Genomic DNA, 19988 nt, shown 5'->3' on the forward strand with positions numbered 1-19988 from the left:
TAGCAGAGTACTAAAATTAATAATTGCATTATGACACTAAAGTGTTACAAAAAGGTAAATCCTGCAGAGTACATTCAATGTAGAAGATATATAAACTCCATAATATGTTTTAGGAAGATTTGCATTAAAACAGTATTAAAGAGAAGGATTCCTAAAGAGTTAATTTCATCTACCTACTTATCTTATTTTTTTTAATTAACCTAGATTTGTCTGTTTATTCATTTTTAAAGAAGTAAATTTTTTAAATTCAATATTGAAGAAACGATCAAATGGTAAATTATTGCATTCTAGGTTCTGTTTACAGAGGAAGATGTGAAATTCTACCTTGCAGAACTGGCACTTGCTTTGGATCATCTGCACCAATTAGGAATTGTATATAGAGACCTGAAACCAGAAAAGTAAGGCTATATTCTCCTTATGAATCCCTGTCACCAGTATTTCTATAATTACAGTTTTCTCCACTGTTTTGTTTTTAAAATTATGTGAAAATATACATGAATTATGCAATTATATGAAACTTATTTATAACAAGTAATATTTATGAGGTACCCATTGATTTTTAAATTTTTTTTAATGTTTATTTTTGAGAGAGAGAGAGGAGAGAGAGAGAGAGAGAGTGCGTGGGGAAGGGAAAGAGAGAAGGAGACACAAAATCCCAAGCAGGCTCCAGGCTCTGAGCTGTCAGCACAGAGCATGATGCAGGACTCAAACTCATGAGCCTTGAGATCATGACCTGAGAGAAGCCAGATGCTTTAACTGACTGAACCATCCAGGCGCACCGAGATACTCATTGATTTTAAGTTAATCATTTAAATATTTTCCAGTAAATTAAATAGATACCATTTTTAAGTTTATGATGATTTTTATGTAAATGAATATATAAAAATATTTGATTCCACCTTGTTGAATGTGAATTTTGATTTACAGCATTTTGCTTGATGAAATAGGACATATCAAGTTAACAGGTATGCAGATTTTCTTATTTTACTCTATTTTATAATTTTATTTAATATATATCTGACTAAGCCTGTTTTCTTTTTTCTTTGACTTAATTTGTATTTTATTCATCTCTTTAGTGAACTAAAATTCATTTAAAAAGTAGATAAGGTAGCTCTCAATATGTTCTAATTGTAATACCAAAAATTTATACAATAGAGTCACTATCCTAATTATCAAATGACATTTGGCATGCTAGGTAAAAACATTATCTTAGTTAATCTCAACTATAAGATTTATCATAAGTAGTTATCACGTTTGAAGTGTAGTGAATTATAAACTTTTAAACCAAGTATTTCAGAATCAGAAGTTCCTTTTTTTCTTTATTTGTGAAAACATGTTTTATTTTTCCTTATTTTGAATATCGAGGGTTTACTATAAGACAAGGTGCTAAATCCTTACAGGATTCTTAGGCATAAAATATATCTATTATACCATTTAAAAAATTTTCATTTTCAAATAATTGTAGACTCATAGTAAGTTGCAAAAATAGTACTGAGAGGACCTGTGTACCCGTCACTCAGCTTTCCCCAATGGTGACATCTTATGAAACTGCAGTGCTTTATTAAACCCTGGAAATTAATTGGTATAGTACAATTCACTGGACCATATACTTTACTTGGATTTCACTAGTTTTTGCATGCATGTATTTTTTTGTTTGTGTATAATTCTATGGCATTTTTGTCACATATATATTTTATTACCACCACTATAATGAATATGCAAAATTGTTCTACAATTGCAAAAGAACTCTCTTGTGCTTCCCATTTACAGTTATGTCTTCCCTCCTCCTACTCTCACATCTGGTATCACTTATTTATTCTACAACTCTAGTTTTGTTATGTTGAGAATATGATATTAATGCAACCACACAGTACCCATTCTGGACATTTATCCTAGAGAAATAAAAACTTATGTGCACATAAAAACCTATACACGAATTTTCATAGCAGCTATTTGTAATAGCCCAAGACTGGAAATGTCCCAAATGTCCTTCAGAGAATGAATGGATAAACAAACTGATACATCCATACAATGGAGTACTACCCATGAGTAAAAAGGAAGGAACTCTTGATATATGCAACAACTTGGATAGACTCAAGGGCATTATGCTGAGTGAGTCAATCTCGAAAGGCTAATTATGTTATAAATAGATAGTAAAATCTTTATTTAATTATCAGAATATTAAAACAGAAATAAAATGAAGATGTGGTCTTTACAGAGAATTTTGGACCAATACACTTTAAAGGTAAGTTGCTTTAAATTCCTAAGTATACTGCTTCAATGTAAAAATAAAGTATAAAGCTGTTAACTTGAAAGCTCAGGAAAATGTGACCAAGCTCAAATAAAATTTAGTAAATCTTTTTAATTCATAGCCTGATTCTCTTTTTCATATTTAAAAGATACAAAGTAGATTTAAAGGGATTGAAAGAGGAAAAGGAAAAAAATAGGAAGAGAGAATAATAGTTTTGAGATTTTATGTATTATATAATTTTTTATAGCATTCAAGTTTTTGTTGCAAAGTTGGTTAGAATTTAATTATTTTCATTTAAAAACTACAGTATACTTGTTTTGTAAGGAATGAAGAAAGGAGGTGGGAAAAAATTAGAATAAATCCTACCTATACCTCTTTTCTCCAGTAAGAGAATAATGATGTCAAATTGTTTTATATTTATATTTTATATTTAGTCTTGTAATGTGAATTTTTCTTTTATAGATTTTGGACTTAAACTGGCTGAGGAGGAAGGAATAGTTAGAGTAAATGTTAACTTATAAACAAAGGACAGAAGGCTTGTAACAGGAAGAAAATGTGATATATATATATATATATATATATATATATATATGCACATATATATACATTCATTATTGTATATGTCTTCAAAGAAATCTTTATGGCATCTTAAGGAAAATAGATTTAATTGTTAAAAAAATATATATATATGCACATATTAGATTTAATTGATAAAAAAATATATATATGCACAATTCAATCTATTTTCCTCAAGACGCCATAAAAATTTCTTTGAAGAAATATACAGTAATGAGTATTAAGTAATTGACACTATTTTATAATTATAGCCTAATTCAAAGTTTTTAAATGAGTAATAAATTTATGAATTTAACCTCATAACATCCCAATCAGGTTGGTTAAAGTGTGACCATTCATAGTAAATATTCTAATAATGTTTTTTTCATTATTTCCTTTAACTTATTTTCTTTTTATTATTTCCTTCTCTTTTTCTTCCTTTCTTTTTTAATTTTTGTGTGTTTTTCTTCCATCTTCCTCTCCTTTTCCTCTTATTTTTCCTATCTTCTTCCTCCCATTTTGAATACTACAGTCAAAAGTACCAGAGACAGGCAATATCTTTCTTTTGACCTGTCTACTTTAAAAATCCTCTAGATGTAAAGAATACACTTAATGTTTAACAGGTTAGCTGGAATGGCAGTGGACTATAGAGAGGTTCATTGGTATGACTATGCTTTGAGCCTAATTGACTTCATACCAAGATTATGATTGCATAAAATAAGATCAGTAGAATGAGAATAAGTACCCTGAAAATATCTGCATACATGTCAATATATTATTTATATTGTTTTTATGTCTTACTTTTTTCTGAAACACCCCACCTTATAGTCTATATAAAATTAACCATGTAATATGACTTGCCTGTTTAGAAAATAATATTTACTCATAATATCCCACTAAAAACCATAAATTGAACACACAATTGATTTGAACTCTCTGTAGTTGCTATAATGTGTTTTCTGAGGGACATAATGTACGGTAATTTATATAAAGCGAATGGAGAAAAAGTATACAGTGTCAGAAATTTATATCACACAGTACTTGAACTAGATATTTAAGAGAAAATGTATACACTAAAATAGTTTTAATAATTTTTATGATTATCTGCAAATTAGTCACTGAAATTACTTTTACTCGTAGTAAATACTTATTATTGTTCTCTAGGCAGCCTTTTAAATTTTAAAATCATAGAATCCTTTAAGGTTACAAAGATATACCGCCCTCCCTCCCCAAAAGGAGCCTTTTTGTAGCTGAACTCTGCATTTTGTTTTTAAAATAGTGGGTTGGAGAAATCACTAATTAACATATGTTTTATTTAATCTTGTAGCTAAGTCTTATTATCATAAAAGTTTTTTTTTTGTCAATTGATTGCTGAGCAAATTCTAGTGTTAAATGTCAGTTTTGTCAGAAAAAAAAAAAAAAAAAAACAGCAGAGGACCTCTATGGAGTGGTATAAATCTCTGAAAGGTAATGGAGGATAAGAAAATTCTCTTCCCTTTCTCCTCCTCTGTGGAATGGCCAAAGAAACCAGTGTTCTTCTCTGCAAGGTATGTTGTTATATTCAGCTGAACTGACCTTGAAGACTAGCCTTCATTATATTTCATCTTTGAAATGGAATGTGCAAGAGTTTAAAAGTCTCAAAATGTAGAGAAAGAAACTAATAACAGTACATTGAAAAATTTATTATGTTAAAAATCATAATTCATTCAAGTTATTATACAAGGATAAATGAATTTTAAATGAAAATATTAAACATGGTTAGAAAATTAGTTTTGAAGGATGATAAAATTATTAATGTTGGTATTTTATTTTAAGAGCAATGTAGGGCTACAGCTTTTTTTTTTTATCACTTCTAGAATTAAGATATAATTTACATACAGTAAAACTCATTCTTCAGATCCTTGTGGTGATGGAACTATTCTGTATCATGGCAACATCCTTGTCAGTATTGTGGCTGTGATATTATAATATAAGTTTTGTAAGATGTTACCATGGGGGGGGGGGACTGGGTAAAAGGTAAATAGGATCTCTTGTAGTATTTCACATAACTGCATGTGAGTTTGCAATTGTCTCAAAATATAAAGTTTAATTTAAAAAAATCACTTTCTCATCTATAGTTCTGCAAACTTTAACAAATACATTTAGTTGTATTCCTACCACCAACATCAAGATTATGTAAGTGAGGAATCACTAAATTCTACATCGAAAACCAGTTTTACCATATATATTAACTAACTAGAATTTATATAAAAACTTGAAATAAAAAAGAGGTATAATACAATTCTACCACTCTCCACAATTTCTGCATAAGTCCTTTTTACCTTCCTTTTTACCCTACCTAAACATCCATCTGCTTTCTGTCATTACAGTTTCACCTTTTCCACAATGTAATGTACACAGAGGCATATAGTAAATAGCCTTTTGAGTCTGACTTCATTTACTTAATAAAGTGCATTTGAGATTAATCTATATTTTGTATGTATCAGTTTATTTTTTATTGCTGAATAGTGTTCCATTTTATGATGATACCATGGTTTGCTTGTCTAATCCCCAATTAAGGGGTATTTGGGTTGTTTCCAGTTTGAAAGTGATAAATAAAGCCACTGTAAATATTCATGTGCAGGTTTTATATGAATATAAATTTTTATTTCACTTGAGTAAATACCAAAGGAGTAGGATTGCTTGGTCATATGGTAAGTGTATTTTTAACTTAGTGAGAAACCTCCAAACTGTTTTCCAAGTGGTTGTACCATTTTGTATACCCATCAGCAACATAGGAGAGCTCTACTTGCTCTATCTACATCCTTGCCATTACTTGGTATTGTCAGTATTTTTATTTTAGCTCTACTAATAGGCATGTAGTAGTATCTCATTGGGGTTTTAATTTGAATGTCCCTGATAACTAACAACAGTGAGCATCTTTTTATGCATTTATTTATCTTGAGAAATGTCTGTTCAGATCTTTTGCCCATTTAAAAAATGTGTATTATTTTCTCATTATTGAATTTTGAGTTTTTAAATATACTCCAAATACAAGAGCTATATCAGGTATGCAGTTTGCAAATATTTTCTCCAGTCTGTAGCTTCTTTTTTCTTCTCTGAACAGTATTTTTTGAAGAGCAGCTTTGATTCTGATAAAGTCCATTTATCAACGTTTTTCTTTAATGAATTATATTTTGATGTTGTATCTTAGAAATCATTGCCTAACAAAAGATCACAAAGATTTTCTTTTTATTCTTTTGAAAATTTTAGTTTTATGTTTTACATTTAGTTCTGTGGTTCATGTTTAGTTAATTTTTTATGGTATGAGGATGTTTTTGGTATGAGGATTAATAGGATATTAATCCTATTGTTCTGTCACCATTTGTTGTTAAGAACTTTCTTCATGGAATTGCTTTTACACCTTTATCAGGAATCAATTGACAATATATAGCAAGTTCTAATACAGCACATGTGCACATGTGATCTTTTAAAAAATCACTTCACTGTGAATAATTACATATAATAAAAAGCACAGGACTTATGGGAGAAATGGGGTTAGGGATTTAACACTCAAATATATAACCAGTGCACACTAAAGAAGTTGATAAAAATGACAACATTATTTTACATAATCTAAATGTTTAAGAATATGTAAATACTACAATAAAAAGGTACCTTACCTTGAAAAAAATCCTGATATTTGCCTGTAGAATTGTTGTCAGAAAGGTTGCAGTATGTTGGTTATTGTGAAGTGGTAGAAGATAGATTATGTGGAATTGGGAGGAAGATTGTAACACTACAGGTGGGCAGGAGTAGCTCATAATACACATAATGAGCTGAAATCTGGCAGATGTTTGGGGTATGTGCATGTATCTATCATTACTTGGCTTGGTTCAACTAGGTGCATTTTTTTAAGTATTTATTTTTGAGATGGGGTGAGGGGTAGAGCAAGGGCTACAGAGGATCTAAAGCAGGCTCTGTGCTGACAGCAGAGAGCCCTATGTGGGTCTCTAACTCATCAACTGAGATCACAAACTGAGCCAAATTCAGACACTTAACTGACTGAGCCACTTAGGCACCCCCAGCTAGGTTCAGTTTTATAGTGTCTCACCTAGTGTTTCTTATAGACAAAATTGCATATAAACCACACATTAAGTCAAACCCATTTGAAATTTGTGTTATGCTTAAATTGTTCTCTAATATATCAATCATGCTGGAATAAATTTGCATTTTCAAAACAAGCATTATAGCAGAACTGTATGTGTTAGTCTATTCTTGGGCACTCTCCTTTTGCATTGATATATACACATGTAGCCTTTCTCCAATGCCACACTTTCTTGATTACTGTAGCTTTATCATAAGTTTTGAAGTGAAGTTGTGTAAGTCCTTCATTGGTTTTCTTCATCAAAATTATTTGGCTATTCTATTTTCTTGAGGCTTTTTTATAAATTTTAAGTTTAGTTTTCTTTTATTTTTACAAAATAAATCTTACTGGGACTTTATTAAAGTTTCATTGACACTGTAGATCAGTATTTTGGGACTTGATATCTTTAACAACATTGAATCTTCCAAACCATGCATACAATATGTCTCTCCACTTATTTAGATCTACTTTGATTTCTTTCATAGGTGTTTCTAATTTTTAGCATGCAGGTCTTACATCTACTTTGTATATATGCCTGTGGATTTCATGCAGGTTTTTTTGGTGGTATTATAAATGGTACTTTTTACATTTCAACTTCCAATTTTCACTGCTAATACATAGGAATGATTGTTTTTTATATATTGGTACCTTTAGCTCTTTGAAAGCCTTAAACAAAAATGGAAGCTCAAAAGCATAATTTGCTTTTTTAGTGTTTTAAAAAGTGTCTCTTTTGTGTCTTAGTCTATTTTAAAACTTAGAACAGTATGACAGCTTTGATGATTTAATTGTTGACCTCTCAAAATTGCTGAATGATATACTAATATAAATATGAAAACATGTATTTTGAGGATGGAATTTAACTGAGCAATCTCTAAATGCTCTTAAAATGGTATAATGAAATACAGTCTGTTTTCCATTATTTGTCTCACCGGAGCTTTCTTAAGAGTAATTATAGCCCATCCATGAATTGTTTTAAGTTCTAACACATAGTTTTGTTTCCTTTGGTAGTTTCTATTTTCTGAGTATCTTCAGATATATTTTTCTGTCACATTGTTATCATAGATTTTGGACTCAGCAAGGAATCTGTAGATCAAGAAAAGAAGGCTTACTCATTTTGTGGTACAGTGGAGTACATGGCTCCTGAAGTAGTAAATAGGAGAGGCCACTCCCAAAGTGCTGATTGGTGGTCATATGGTGTACTTATGGTAAGTAGTGTTATTTTTAAATTATGCCAATATAAAATTAATATTATTTAGAATTTTGTTTTAAATTTTGGAATGTGTTAGGTGAGAATAGAGTTTTGATAATTCATGATTATTTAAAAAAACCTTCTGATTGGTTAGCTGTTATAAAGGAATAATTACGATTTTGGTATTCTGATTTATTTTAAAGTTTCTAGATGAAAAGGTAAATGGTAGCATTCTTTTATAAGCTATTCAAATTTGAAACTTAGAAAAAGGCTTACCAGATTTTAGATTTCAGAATACTTTAATTTTTTTAACGCGTATTTATTTGAGAGAGAAAGCATGAGCAGGGGAGGGGCAGAAAGAGAGAGAGAGACCCAGATTCTGAAGCAGGTTCCAGGCTCTGAGCTGCCAACACAGAACCCGATGCAGGGCTCAAACTCACGAACTGTGAGATCATGACCTGAGCCAAAGTCGGATGCTTAACTGACTGAGCCACCCAGGCACCCCCAGGATACTTTGTTTAAATGTCACACTGGGGGGGGGGGGATTGCCTGGGTGGCTCAGTCAGTTAAGTGCTCGACACTTGGTTTCAGCTCAAGTCATGATCTCGCGGTTCATGGGTTTGAACCCCACATCAGGCTCCACACTGATGGTGCAGAGCCTGCCTGGAATTCTCTCTCCCTCTCTCTCTTTGCCCCTTCCAAGCTTTCTCAAAAATAATAAACTTAAAAAAGTATCATATATTATTTTACTTGGGTATCACAGAATTTAGCACCTTACCATAAACTTATTGTCAAATTGTTTCAGGCATGTCCCTAGAAAGACTAAACTTTTTGTGGAGAGCAGTCATGTCTCATGCTACTTTTCATCTGTCATGATACCTAGCATAGCAGGCATAAAAACTGACTAATTTGGTATAAATTAAGAGTATATTTTCAGTATCAAGTAGGGCACTAAGTGAATAGCTGTTGAATCAATTTGTTTGTATAATCCATCTTGCTGATAATCCATTTTGCCTATTTATTACTTTATAACATACTATATGACACTTCAATATATTAGGGCCTATTATAAACCTGACATTTGTGTAGGATAGTGGGGTAGCAAAAAACTGAAGATATAATTTTGACATTTTCCATGACCAAAGAAGGCATACAGTCTGGTTAGGGAAACAATTGAAATAGCTAATTGAACCATCCAAAAATATACCTTAGGAATTCAGGCAAGAAATCATATAAGTTGATGTAGGAAAAGTGGAGGAGGTGGAGCTTAGATTAATCCCAGAAGGGTAGAAAAATTTAAATAGCTGCAAATCAAGAAGGATCATATTAGTAGCAAAGACCTAGACAACTAGTTTGAGTAGAATAGTAGTAGAGAATGAGGGTGATGGTGGAGGAAATGAGACTATATGCCAATAGGCATTTGCATGCAATACTCTGAGTAGTAGGAAACTTTTGTAGATTATTTTTTTAATGTTTATTAATTTTTCATCTTTATTAATTTTGAGGGCAGGGACAGAGAGAGAGAGAGAGAGAGAGAGAGAGAGAGAGAGAGAGAATGAATCCCAAGCAAGGATCTCATGAACTGTGAGATCATGACCTGAGCCAATATCAATAGTCAGATGCTTAACTGACACGAGCCACCCAGACACCCCAAATTTTGTAGTTCTTTAACAAGATAGTAATTAGGGAAAAATTTATTTAAAGAAGATTAGCCTTGACAGCATTGTATAAATGGATTGTAAATAGAGGAAACTGGAAGTAGGGAGACCAACAAGGTCTCCTTACAAGACACTTGTAATATTATAGAATATAAAAGATGAAATCTTAAATATATGTCAAAGGAAGAAGTGGCTGATCTTAATAGCTGATTTAATGTCACAGATGGAGAGGGTGAAGGTCAAAGATAAAAACACCTCTAAAATTTATGAACTTTAGGGAGTTTGAAAAGAATGATAGTTCAGCAGAAAAGACATACCTGGAAAGGGCAACTGTTTTGGAAGTGGAGAAATAGTTTATTTATAACATGTTGCATAGGTTATTACAGGTTTGTGGTTAAATCCTTGGTGGTAATAAATTAGGAGGGATCAGTGGAGACAGGATCAGAATCATCTGGAGACCTTTAAAAATACTACTTAGCCAACATGCAATTTAATTTAGGTGGGAGGTGGATTCCAGTATAATATGCTCCCACTTTTTGTCCTTGCCATTACCACCTCTGCTACTCTGGTCACCAATAGAGAACGATAACTTTAAATTTGAAAGCAGAGGACTGGAGCTTGAGAGAGACGATCCCCATATACCATACTTTCTTTGTCTTCTTTCTCTTTCTGTGGCCCCTGCCCCTACTTCTTCAACATCCAGTTAAGAAACATTACTGTAGATTTGGGAGGGAGAACTAGGACTTGAGAGAGATTGAGGCTGGAACAGATTTGAAAGTCATCAATATATAGGAAAGGGTTGAATTAATAATCTAAGGTTATGAATTCAGATAAATGAGCAGAGGACTGAAGCCAAAGTCATTACTGAATCTAAGTTCAAGACTTAAATATTAGAGATATAAAAACTTTTCTTTTTAGTGAAGTATAATGATCTTCATTTTCAAAACTAGTTTTTTACACCATTATTTAATGTTCTAGTAATCTACATTGCAATTAATATCTTAGGGAAAATATTTATTTTTATGCCATGCGCAGCTTTCTTATTTTTTTTTTAAGATACTGGTGTACATGTGTAGCTTTCTTGTTCTTTTTTTATTGCTTTTTGGAGTGAAGAGAATGATAATGGTTACATCTTTCTTTTTTTTAATTTCCCTAATGACCAATGATGTTAAGCATCTTTTCATGTGCTTATTGGCCTTTTGTGTATCTTCTTTTTTAAGGTTTTATTTAAATTCCAGGGGTACCTGGCTGGCTCAGTAGGTTGAGCATCTGACTTCAGCTCAGGTCACGACCTCACGGTTCGTGAGTTCGAGCCCCGCGACGGGCTCTGTGCTGACAGCTCAGAGCCTGGAGCCTACTTCGGATTCTGTGTCTCTCTCTCTCTCTGCACCCCCCCTCCACTCATGCTCTCTCTCTCTCTCTCTCTCTCTCTCTCTCTCAAAAATAAATAAACATTAAATTCCAGTTAGTTAATATAGAGTGTAATATTAGTTTCAGGTGTACAAAGCACTTATGAATTTGAAATGGTTCCCTGCTTAGTTTTACTTTCCATTCATTGTTAAATGTTTGCTTTAAGACCGTATCTTTGGTTTAAAAGAAAATGCTGTGTATCTATTTTCAAATTGCTTTGGTTTGGGAACCTAGCCAGATTAGATAGGACTGAAAAAAAAAAAAAAAACTAGTTGGTTTCATTTGCTACAGGTCACCTATCAGTTGGGCTATACATAGTGAGGTACCAGCAGTGCATTTCTTTAATTGACTTACTTTTCTGTTCCTATTTTGACCTATCGTGTAGATCCTTCATCATTTGATGATCATGTATTACAAGTCTCAGTTGTTTTCCTAAAAAATTTTATCATATATTCTAAGCTCTGGCAAATTATGTGTTACTTTTTGTTTGTTTTAGTTTGAAATGCTTACTGGTACTCTGCCATTTCAAGGTAAAGACAGAAATGAGACCATGAATATGATATTAAAGTAAGTGTAAACAGTTATTTTTTTTTTCTTCTGGGAAAAATTCCTTGTTTTCAGTTTCTTGAAATTTGTTTTCAATTGACACAAAAGAACACTTTTTCACACTGTCTTATTTTCTTCTCCTACCATATAAGGGACATTATTTTTCATTGTTAAAACATTCTTTTAAGTTCTTTTTTAGATTTGTCAATTTAAAGTATGTCTAGATTTAAATGAAATTTTCTAAAAATCTTTTTCAGAGCAAAACTCGGAATGCCTCAGTTTCTTAGTGCTGAAGCACAAAGTCTACTAAGGATGTTATTCAAAAGAAATCCAGCAAATAGACTGGGTATTATTTATTGCCTTAACTTTTACAAAAATACACTGCCTGTTTTGGGAGGATCATTGTACCTTTATGTTTTCTGGCCTAGTTCATTTACTGCTGCTATATATTTACACCTACGAGTTTGCATTTTGTAAGCACATAGATCCAGTAAACTCTGTTTTGTCCATGATTTAACAATAGTCTAGCTATTCAGAACTTCCATTTAATATATGTCATTATGTGTATCATATGGATTACTTCTTTTGAAATAATTCACAGAATTCTCCCTTATATAGGTAATCTTTTTAGATATTTGAAGGTAATTATTTTGTCCCTTCAAGTATTCTTTGAGATAAATATGTTTCCATAGCCACTCATTATTTGGCCACTTTCTGATAGCCTTTCCCTGGATCCAAATGTGATTATATTATTTAATTTTTGTGTTAAAATTTTAATATCACTTTATTATATTTCACTTTGTAATTTGGCTTTGAGATACTAAGCCATAAGTTTAATTGTGAAATATATATATATATATATATATATATATATACATACATATATATATGTTTTAGTGATGTGTTAAACATTATTTTTATTTGATTTAGAAGGAATTTCATTATTTCATCATACTTTATATGCTTCAGTGTGAGCATCAGTTATGTTTTATTATATTAAATTGAAAAAAACCCAAAATATCAAATAAGAAATAATAAACATTTCACTGCAAGGAGTATATGAAAGGTGTATTCGTTTGTACAGATAACAGCAGAGAAGCCAGGTAGAAAGATTAAAAATAATTATACCAGTAAAAAATTATTTCCTTTTTTATAGGTTCAGAAGGAGTTGAGGAAATCAAAAGACATCTTTTTTTTGCAAATGTTGACTGGAATGTAAGTTCAGTTGTAAGTTCAGTAGAAACTTTGTCACTGAGTGACTTAATATGAATTAACACTGAAGAATAAAATGCTCATATTTGGGCTTTGCTGATAAACTTAATCTTTTTTTTTTTTTTTTTTTTTTTGATATGAGGGTTTTACTTAGAGGTGTAGATGTCATGGCAATTACCTTGAACCAGTAGGTGTGTGGATGATATTTAGTAAATTTTTGTCTCTCATATGTTTTACCTGTTAAGTGTGGTTACTATTTTCCCCTGTTCTAGGTTGGGGAATGTGAAGGAGGAAGAGATAGAGGTGAGGAGGTGAATGATAAGGCAAATTCTTAAAGAAAATGAATTCTAATTCATTTCTCTTCCTCCTTCATACTCCCCAATCTAAATGTGGTAGATAACCACACTTAACAGGTAAAAAGTCTCTGCACAGTGAAGGAAACAATCAACAAAACTAAAAGGCAATCAACAGAATTGGGGAAGATATTTGTAAATGACATATCTGATAAAGGGCTAATATCCAAAATCTATAAAGAACTTATAAAACTTAACACCAAAAAAATGAATAATCCAAACAAAAGTGTGCAGAAGACATGAATAGACATTTTTTCAAAGACATCCAGATGGCCAACAGACACATAAAAAGATAATCAACTTCACTCATCATCAGGGAAATACAAATCAAAACTACAGTGAGATTTCACCTCATACAAGTCAGAATGGCTAAAATTAACAACCCAGGAAACAACAGATTTGGAGAAAGGGGAACCTTCTTATACTGTTGGTGGGAATGCAAATTGGTGCAGCCACTCTGGGAAAACAGTATGGAGGTTCCTCACATAAAGGTACAACTACCCTACTATCCAGAAATTCTACTACTAGGAATTTGCCCAAAGGATAAAAAAAAGAAGGGATAAATGCACCCCAATGTTTACAACAGTATTATCAGCAATAGCCAAAGTATGGAAGGAACACAAATGTTGATAAACTGACGAATATAAAAAGAAGTTGTAGTATATATATAGAATAGAATATTACTCAGCCATTAAAAACTAATGAAATCTTGCCATTTGCAATGACATAGATGTAGCTAGAGTGTACTATGCTAAGCAAAATAAGTCAGTCAGAGAAAGATCCCATATGATATCACTCATATGTGGAATTTAAGAAACAAAACAGATGAACATACGGGGAAGAAGAGGCAAACCAAGAAAGAGACTCTTAACTCTAGAGAACAAAATGATAGTGGATGGGGGAATGGGTTAAACAGGTGATGGGCATTAAGGAGGGCACCTGTTATGATGAGCACGGGGCGTGGTATGTAAGTGATGAATCACTAAATTATATACCTGAAATTAATATTGCACTGTTTGTTAACTAGCTGGAATTTAAATAAAAACTTGGAAAAAGTGACTTATTTTTTATAATTGTAAAATTGCATAACAGAAACCGTTAGTATTAATACCCTAAAAGACCACTCAATGGGCACGCTACATGGGAGTCTGCCCTGTGTTATATGTATGTGCTTCTTTCCCTGGTGTCCTTTTATCCCCGTGTCACTTTTTTTTCCCTTTTTTCTTTTAAACATAATTTATTGCCGGATTGTTTTCCATAAAACAGCCAGTGCTCATCCCAGCAGGTGCCCTCCTCAATGCCCATCACCCACTTTCCCCTCTCCCCCACCCCCCCCATCAACCCTCAGCTTGTTCTCAGTATTTAAGTCTTTTATGGTTTGCCTCCCTCCCTCTCTGTAACTTCCCCCCCTTCCCCTCCCCCATGGTTCTCTGTTAAGTTTCTCAGGACCCACATGAGTGAAAACATATGGTAACTGTATTTCTTTGCCTGACTTATTTCACTTAGCATAATGCTCTCCAGTTCCATCCACATTGCTACAAATGACCAGATTTCATTCTTTCTCATTGTCAAGTAGTACTCCATTGTATATATAAACCACATCTTCTTTATCCATTCATCAGTTGATGGACATTTAGGCTCTTTCCATAATTTGGCTATTGTTGAAAGTGCTGCTATAAACATTGGGGTACAAGTGCCCCTATGCATCAGCACTCCTCTATCCCTTGGGTAAATTCCTAGCAGTGCTATTGCTGGGTCATAGCGTAGATCTATTTTTAATTTTTTGAGGAACCTCCACACTACTTTCCAGAGTGGCTGCACCCGTTTGCATTCCCACCAGCAGTGCAAGAGGGTTCCCATTTCTCCACATCCTCTCCAACATCTATAGTCTCCTGATTTGTTCATTTTAGCCACCCTGACTGGCATGATGTGGTATCTCAGTGTGGTTTTGATTTGTATTTCCCCGATGAGGAGTGACGTTGAACATCTTTTCATGTGTCTTTTGGCCATCTGGGTGTCTTCTTTAGAAAAATGTCTATTCATGTCTTCTGCCCATTTCTTCACTGGTTTATTTTTTTTTTTCTAATGCTTATCTACTCTTCCTTTCTTCTTAAGTATACAAACTGCAAATTCCTTTTTTCTTCATTATTCTCATATCTAAACAGTTTATGTCCATTGTGTTTAATTTAAATAACAAAAGAATATAATGTTTATTTATTTAAATAAATGAAAATCAAAGTAATTCTCTATTAATATTCCCCCACTGTGGGTCTGTGACCTTTTAAAAAAGTTGCTTTCAAAAAAATGGGAGTAGATTGTATACATTTTAAGATGTTTTAAATGTGTTTCAAAAACATAAATTTTAGGAATTTAAATTTTGGACAAGATTACATTTTTGAATTATATAAGAAGAGTCATAAACAGTGTATTTAATGCATTTTTAATGTAAAAACAAAATGTTTTAGGTGAGATATATACTTCTTGAAGATAGTCTATTAATTTTGAAATTCTTGAATGTTGCCAGGTGTTTCTGCATGGTCACATTGTGGTATATTCTGTATGGTTATTTTACTAATGCAAATTCAAGTCAGTTTTTGATATCAAAATTGAATATCATTCCTTGTGAATACAACCTTTGGCATCAGTGCTGTGTTTCCTGGTCTTGTTTCATTGTGTATATTATCTCTCAAATTTTGACAATTTGGTTAATGGGTATCTGAAGCCTGTTAAAATTTTATTTATTAAATTGTGAGCTTCTGTTAAAGACTGTGAATATTATGTTCTGCTTTCCCTTACAAAATATAATTTTAGAGTGTTAATATGATTTTGCGCTACCCTGTTGTTTCTTCTAGAAATTATATAGAAGAGAAGTTCAACCTCCTTTCAAACCGGCTTCTGGAAAACCAGATGATACTTTTTGTTTTGATCCTGAATTTACTGCAAAAACACCTAAAGGTATTGCATATTTGTTATATGTAACATTGGGGCTTTCATTCAATTAGATGGTTAAAAAATAAACTAGCTTCTTAGGTAAAACTAAATGATTTTTAAGTTTGCAGATAATTGATTACCCTTTATGAAAGTGCAGAACTTATATACATCATTGTTGCACATCTTTCAAACAGAGGATTTAAATAGGAAATATTTATCAGGGAAGTAGGGGCTAGAGCAAAGGGTAAAATTTTTTCTTCCTTCTTTTAAATGTCCTTTCACATGCTAATGAATTATAGGTTAAGGGGTAGGAGGTAAGACATGACATATATAACGGACTCGTAAAATTTATAATTTAATAAGTTCTACTTATAGTAGCATGTATTTCACACGTTCATCCAGCAAATATTGAATGCCAACAAATATTGAAGGTACTAAGCAGTGAAGATGTAGCAGTGAACAGGGAGGCAACAATTACAATCCATGGGGCTTGCATACTAGCATGAGGAGACAGATAATATATGATTAATCAAACACATGATATACTATGTCTGATGGTAGCAATTAATGGTTTCTTTTATATTTAAAGAAATGCTAACATTTCATATCACATAATTCTGTGTAGTTCTAATTAAATAATATTATTTGGATATTAGATTCTCCTGGTTTGCCAGCTAGTGCTAATGCTCATCAACTCTTCAAAGGATTCAGCTTTGTGGCAACTTCTGTTGCAGAAGAATATAAAATCACTCCTGTTACAAGTGCAAATGTGTTACCAATTGTTCAGGTAAATTCCACCTAATCAGATTATTCAGTGTAGGGATAACTATTTCTTTCAGTTATTGCTAATGGATTTACAGTAATTTTTAAGTGATGTTTAACTTCTAAATTGATCTCTATGTATAATATGATTTAAAGGTGTCACAATATGTTTTGGAAAAAAAGCAGACAGTAATTAACCTTTACTTATATTTACGTAATCTCCTCTGGCAAGAAAAGTGTAATGGCAGTGTATAAGCTGGTTGATTTATTGTATTGGCTTTGGGGATCTAGAAAACCTAAAATTTAGGATCAGCTCAGAATCTCTTTAAACCTTTTACAAATACTGATAAAACTTATCTAAAATATTTTTTTAAAATATTTAAGATTAATGCATATTTAGGAGAGAAGATAAAAAAGTGAACATATTTCATTCTCCTTAGTATCTTACTTTTAAAAAAAAAAACAGATAAATGGAAATTCCGGACAATTTGCTGAATTATATGAACTAAAAGAAGATATTGGTGTTGGCTCCTATTCTGTTTGCAAGCGATGCATACATACAGCTACGAACATGGAATTTGCAGTGAAGGTATTATCTGAGTCTCTTTTGTTTGTATATATATATATATATATATATATATATATATATATATATATAAATTAAAGGTTAACTGACAGACATTTTTCAGTGGCAAGTGGAGATAGCAAAGATAAAATAATGAGGAAAAGTCTTAAGACTTAATATTTTCATTTGCATTTCTAAAACTTTATTTTGGAGGAATGGTGTATTTCATGAATGTCTTGTTTTAGTTTTATTTTAATATAATATGTTAAAATTGTTCAATTGTGACAATTACTGTCACATTTGAATCACATTATCAGTTGGTATAGTTTCAGCTATATAGAATATAGGAAAGTGTTAAGGATGGTGTATTTTTTATTGTTAAGTTTCATTATAGGAAATTTTTAAATGTTAAAATAATGTGAAGTAGGCATCATTCTTCAGTTTTTAGTGTTTGCTTAAAATATGACCAAATTAAAATATTTCATTCACTTTTAGGTAAAGAAAATAATTTGGTTTTCTCTGAGATTTTTCTTATTTCTTAGATCATTGACAAAAGTAAGAGAGACCCTTCAGAAGAAATTGAAATATTAATGCGCTATGGACAACACCCCAACATTATTACTTTAAAGGATGTAGGTATCTAAAATCTATATATCAGATAATAAGATAATGAAGTTATGACTTGGTACTTTATTTTCTTTTTGAAACTTTTCCTGTTTATGGTATATTCTACTTTTATGCCACAAAATCTCAAAATTCTTAAATTTCCCACTTCAGTTCTTTTTCCCCCCTGTGGTCCTATACTCCTACCCTTCTTATACAACATCAAAAAGGAACTATGATGATAGGTGTCCTGATTACTTGAATATATTCTAGCTCATTAACTAGTCAACATTATAGCCAGCACCATTTATTATCCTATAGTACTATAAATATAGAAGATATAGGAGATTGGGAAACTGCCAAATTCTAAAATATTTTACTTTCTTGGTTATACAGTAAATAGCTATAACATTATGGATTGTTTCTTGAGTGAAATAGTATTATGCATTTTGATTTGTAATCTTTAAGCAGTAGTTTGTTATACACACACACACACACACACACACACAGCATATACACTAACATCTCACATGCCCTAGTGAAAGGGTACATGTATTTCTCTTATTTATTTTCCTTGATATACTAGTTGAATTCAATAAATATTTAAGACACCATATCAGATAATGGATTTTGGGAATGATATTTAAAAACAATGTGTTTACTGCCAGAAGGAAGCTTATTGTTAGTAGGGAACAGAAGTGGCTATAATATAGTAAAAAAAAAATAAGATAGATTCCATTTTAGAGGCACAGATTCCTATTGTTCCATTTATATAATTTGATGAATTATAATTTACAACTTCAAAAGTTAATAAAATTGTATGTTTTACATATCTCAATACTGTAGGAGGTTGTTTATCCAGTTTAATCTTCAGTGTAGTCTGTACTATATTAACAGTAAAGGGATAATGTCCTTTTTGACCACTAGAGCTTCACTAGAAAAGGAAAGTAAATATAATTTTAACATTTAAGAATTATAATTAAAAATAACATTAAATTTTTTTTTTTTTTAGGTTTATGATGATGGTAGATATGTTTACCTTGTTACGGATTTGATGAAAGGAGGAGAACTACTTGACCGTATTCTCAAAAAAAAGTGTTTCTCAGAACGGGAAGCTAGTGATGTACTGTTTGTAATAATTAAGACAGTTGACTATCTTCATTGTCAAGGAGTAAGTTGTAGTTATATTCTCCCCTTCTATTATAGGACTTATATCTTAATAAAAATATATCTAGGAGATGCCACCCAAAATGAATTAATTTTCCTGTAACATGTATTTCTATAGAGGATATCCTAAGAAAACCCATAATGTAGTAAAATTTATAGATTTAGGAAATTGGGTAATACTTTATTAATTCTCTTTACTCTGCTTGTTGCCCTGATTTAAAAACATATTAGTTTTAAAAGTGGTTTGAATTATATAAATGTATGTAACCTTGACTTTGAAATTATTAAAAAGTCAAACAAAATAATTAGCCAAGGACGTGTTGTGAACATTATTCAAATTATAATGTATCTAACATACAAAGTTCTAGAAGTAAAAGGACGGTATATCTTTTTGGGGGAGGTATAGATGACACACAATGTTACATTAGTTGCAGTTGTACAACATAGTGATTTAACAACTCTATACATTATGCTGTGCTCACCACAAGTGCAGCTACTGTCTGTCACCATACAATGCTATTTCATTACCAGTGACTATATTCCCTATGCCATACATTTTATTTCTGTGGCTTACTTATTCCATAACTGGAAGCATGCATCTCCCATTCCTCTTCACCCATTTTGCCCATACCACCACCTAATACTATCTAGAAACCACCA

General features: G+C 31.8%; 1 protein-coding gene across 1 annotated transcript in view; it reads left to right on the plus strand.

Moving 5' to 3' along the window:
* RPS6KA6 (ribosomal protein S6 kinase A6) overlaps window positions 1–19988 on the plus strand; it is a 223561-nt gene that overhangs the window by 145620 nt on the left and 57953 nt on the right. The window contains exons 7-17 of the mRNA XM_081794171.1: window positions 292–398; window positions 928–965; window positions 7995–8137; window positions 11686–11756; window positions 11993–12081; window positions 12892–12950; window positions 16153–16255; window positions 16888–17018; window positions 17460–17582; window positions 18101–18190; window positions 19174–19332. Of these exons, the coding sequence (XP_081650297.1) occupies window positions 292–398; window positions 928–965; window positions 7995–8137; window positions 11686–11756; window positions 11993–12081; window positions 12892–12950; window positions 16153–16255; window positions 16888–17018; window positions 17460–17582; window positions 18101–18190; window positions 19174–19332 (1113 nt within the window). The remainder of the gene's footprint in view (window positions 1–291; window positions 399–927; window positions 966–7994; window positions 8138–11685; window positions 11757–11992; window positions 12082–12891; window positions 12951–16152; window positions 16256–16887; window positions 17019–17459; window positions 17583–18100; window positions 18191–19173; window positions 19333–19988) is intronic.

The sequence above is a fragment of the Panthera onca genome, chromosome X (assembly GCF_046562875.1).
Source record: "Panthera onca isolate mPanOnc1 chromosome X, mPanOnc1 haplotype 2, whole genome shotgun sequence".
In the NCBI taxonomy this organism is placed as follows: Eukaryota; Metazoa; Chordata; class Mammalia; order Carnivora; family Felidae; genus Panthera; species Panthera onca.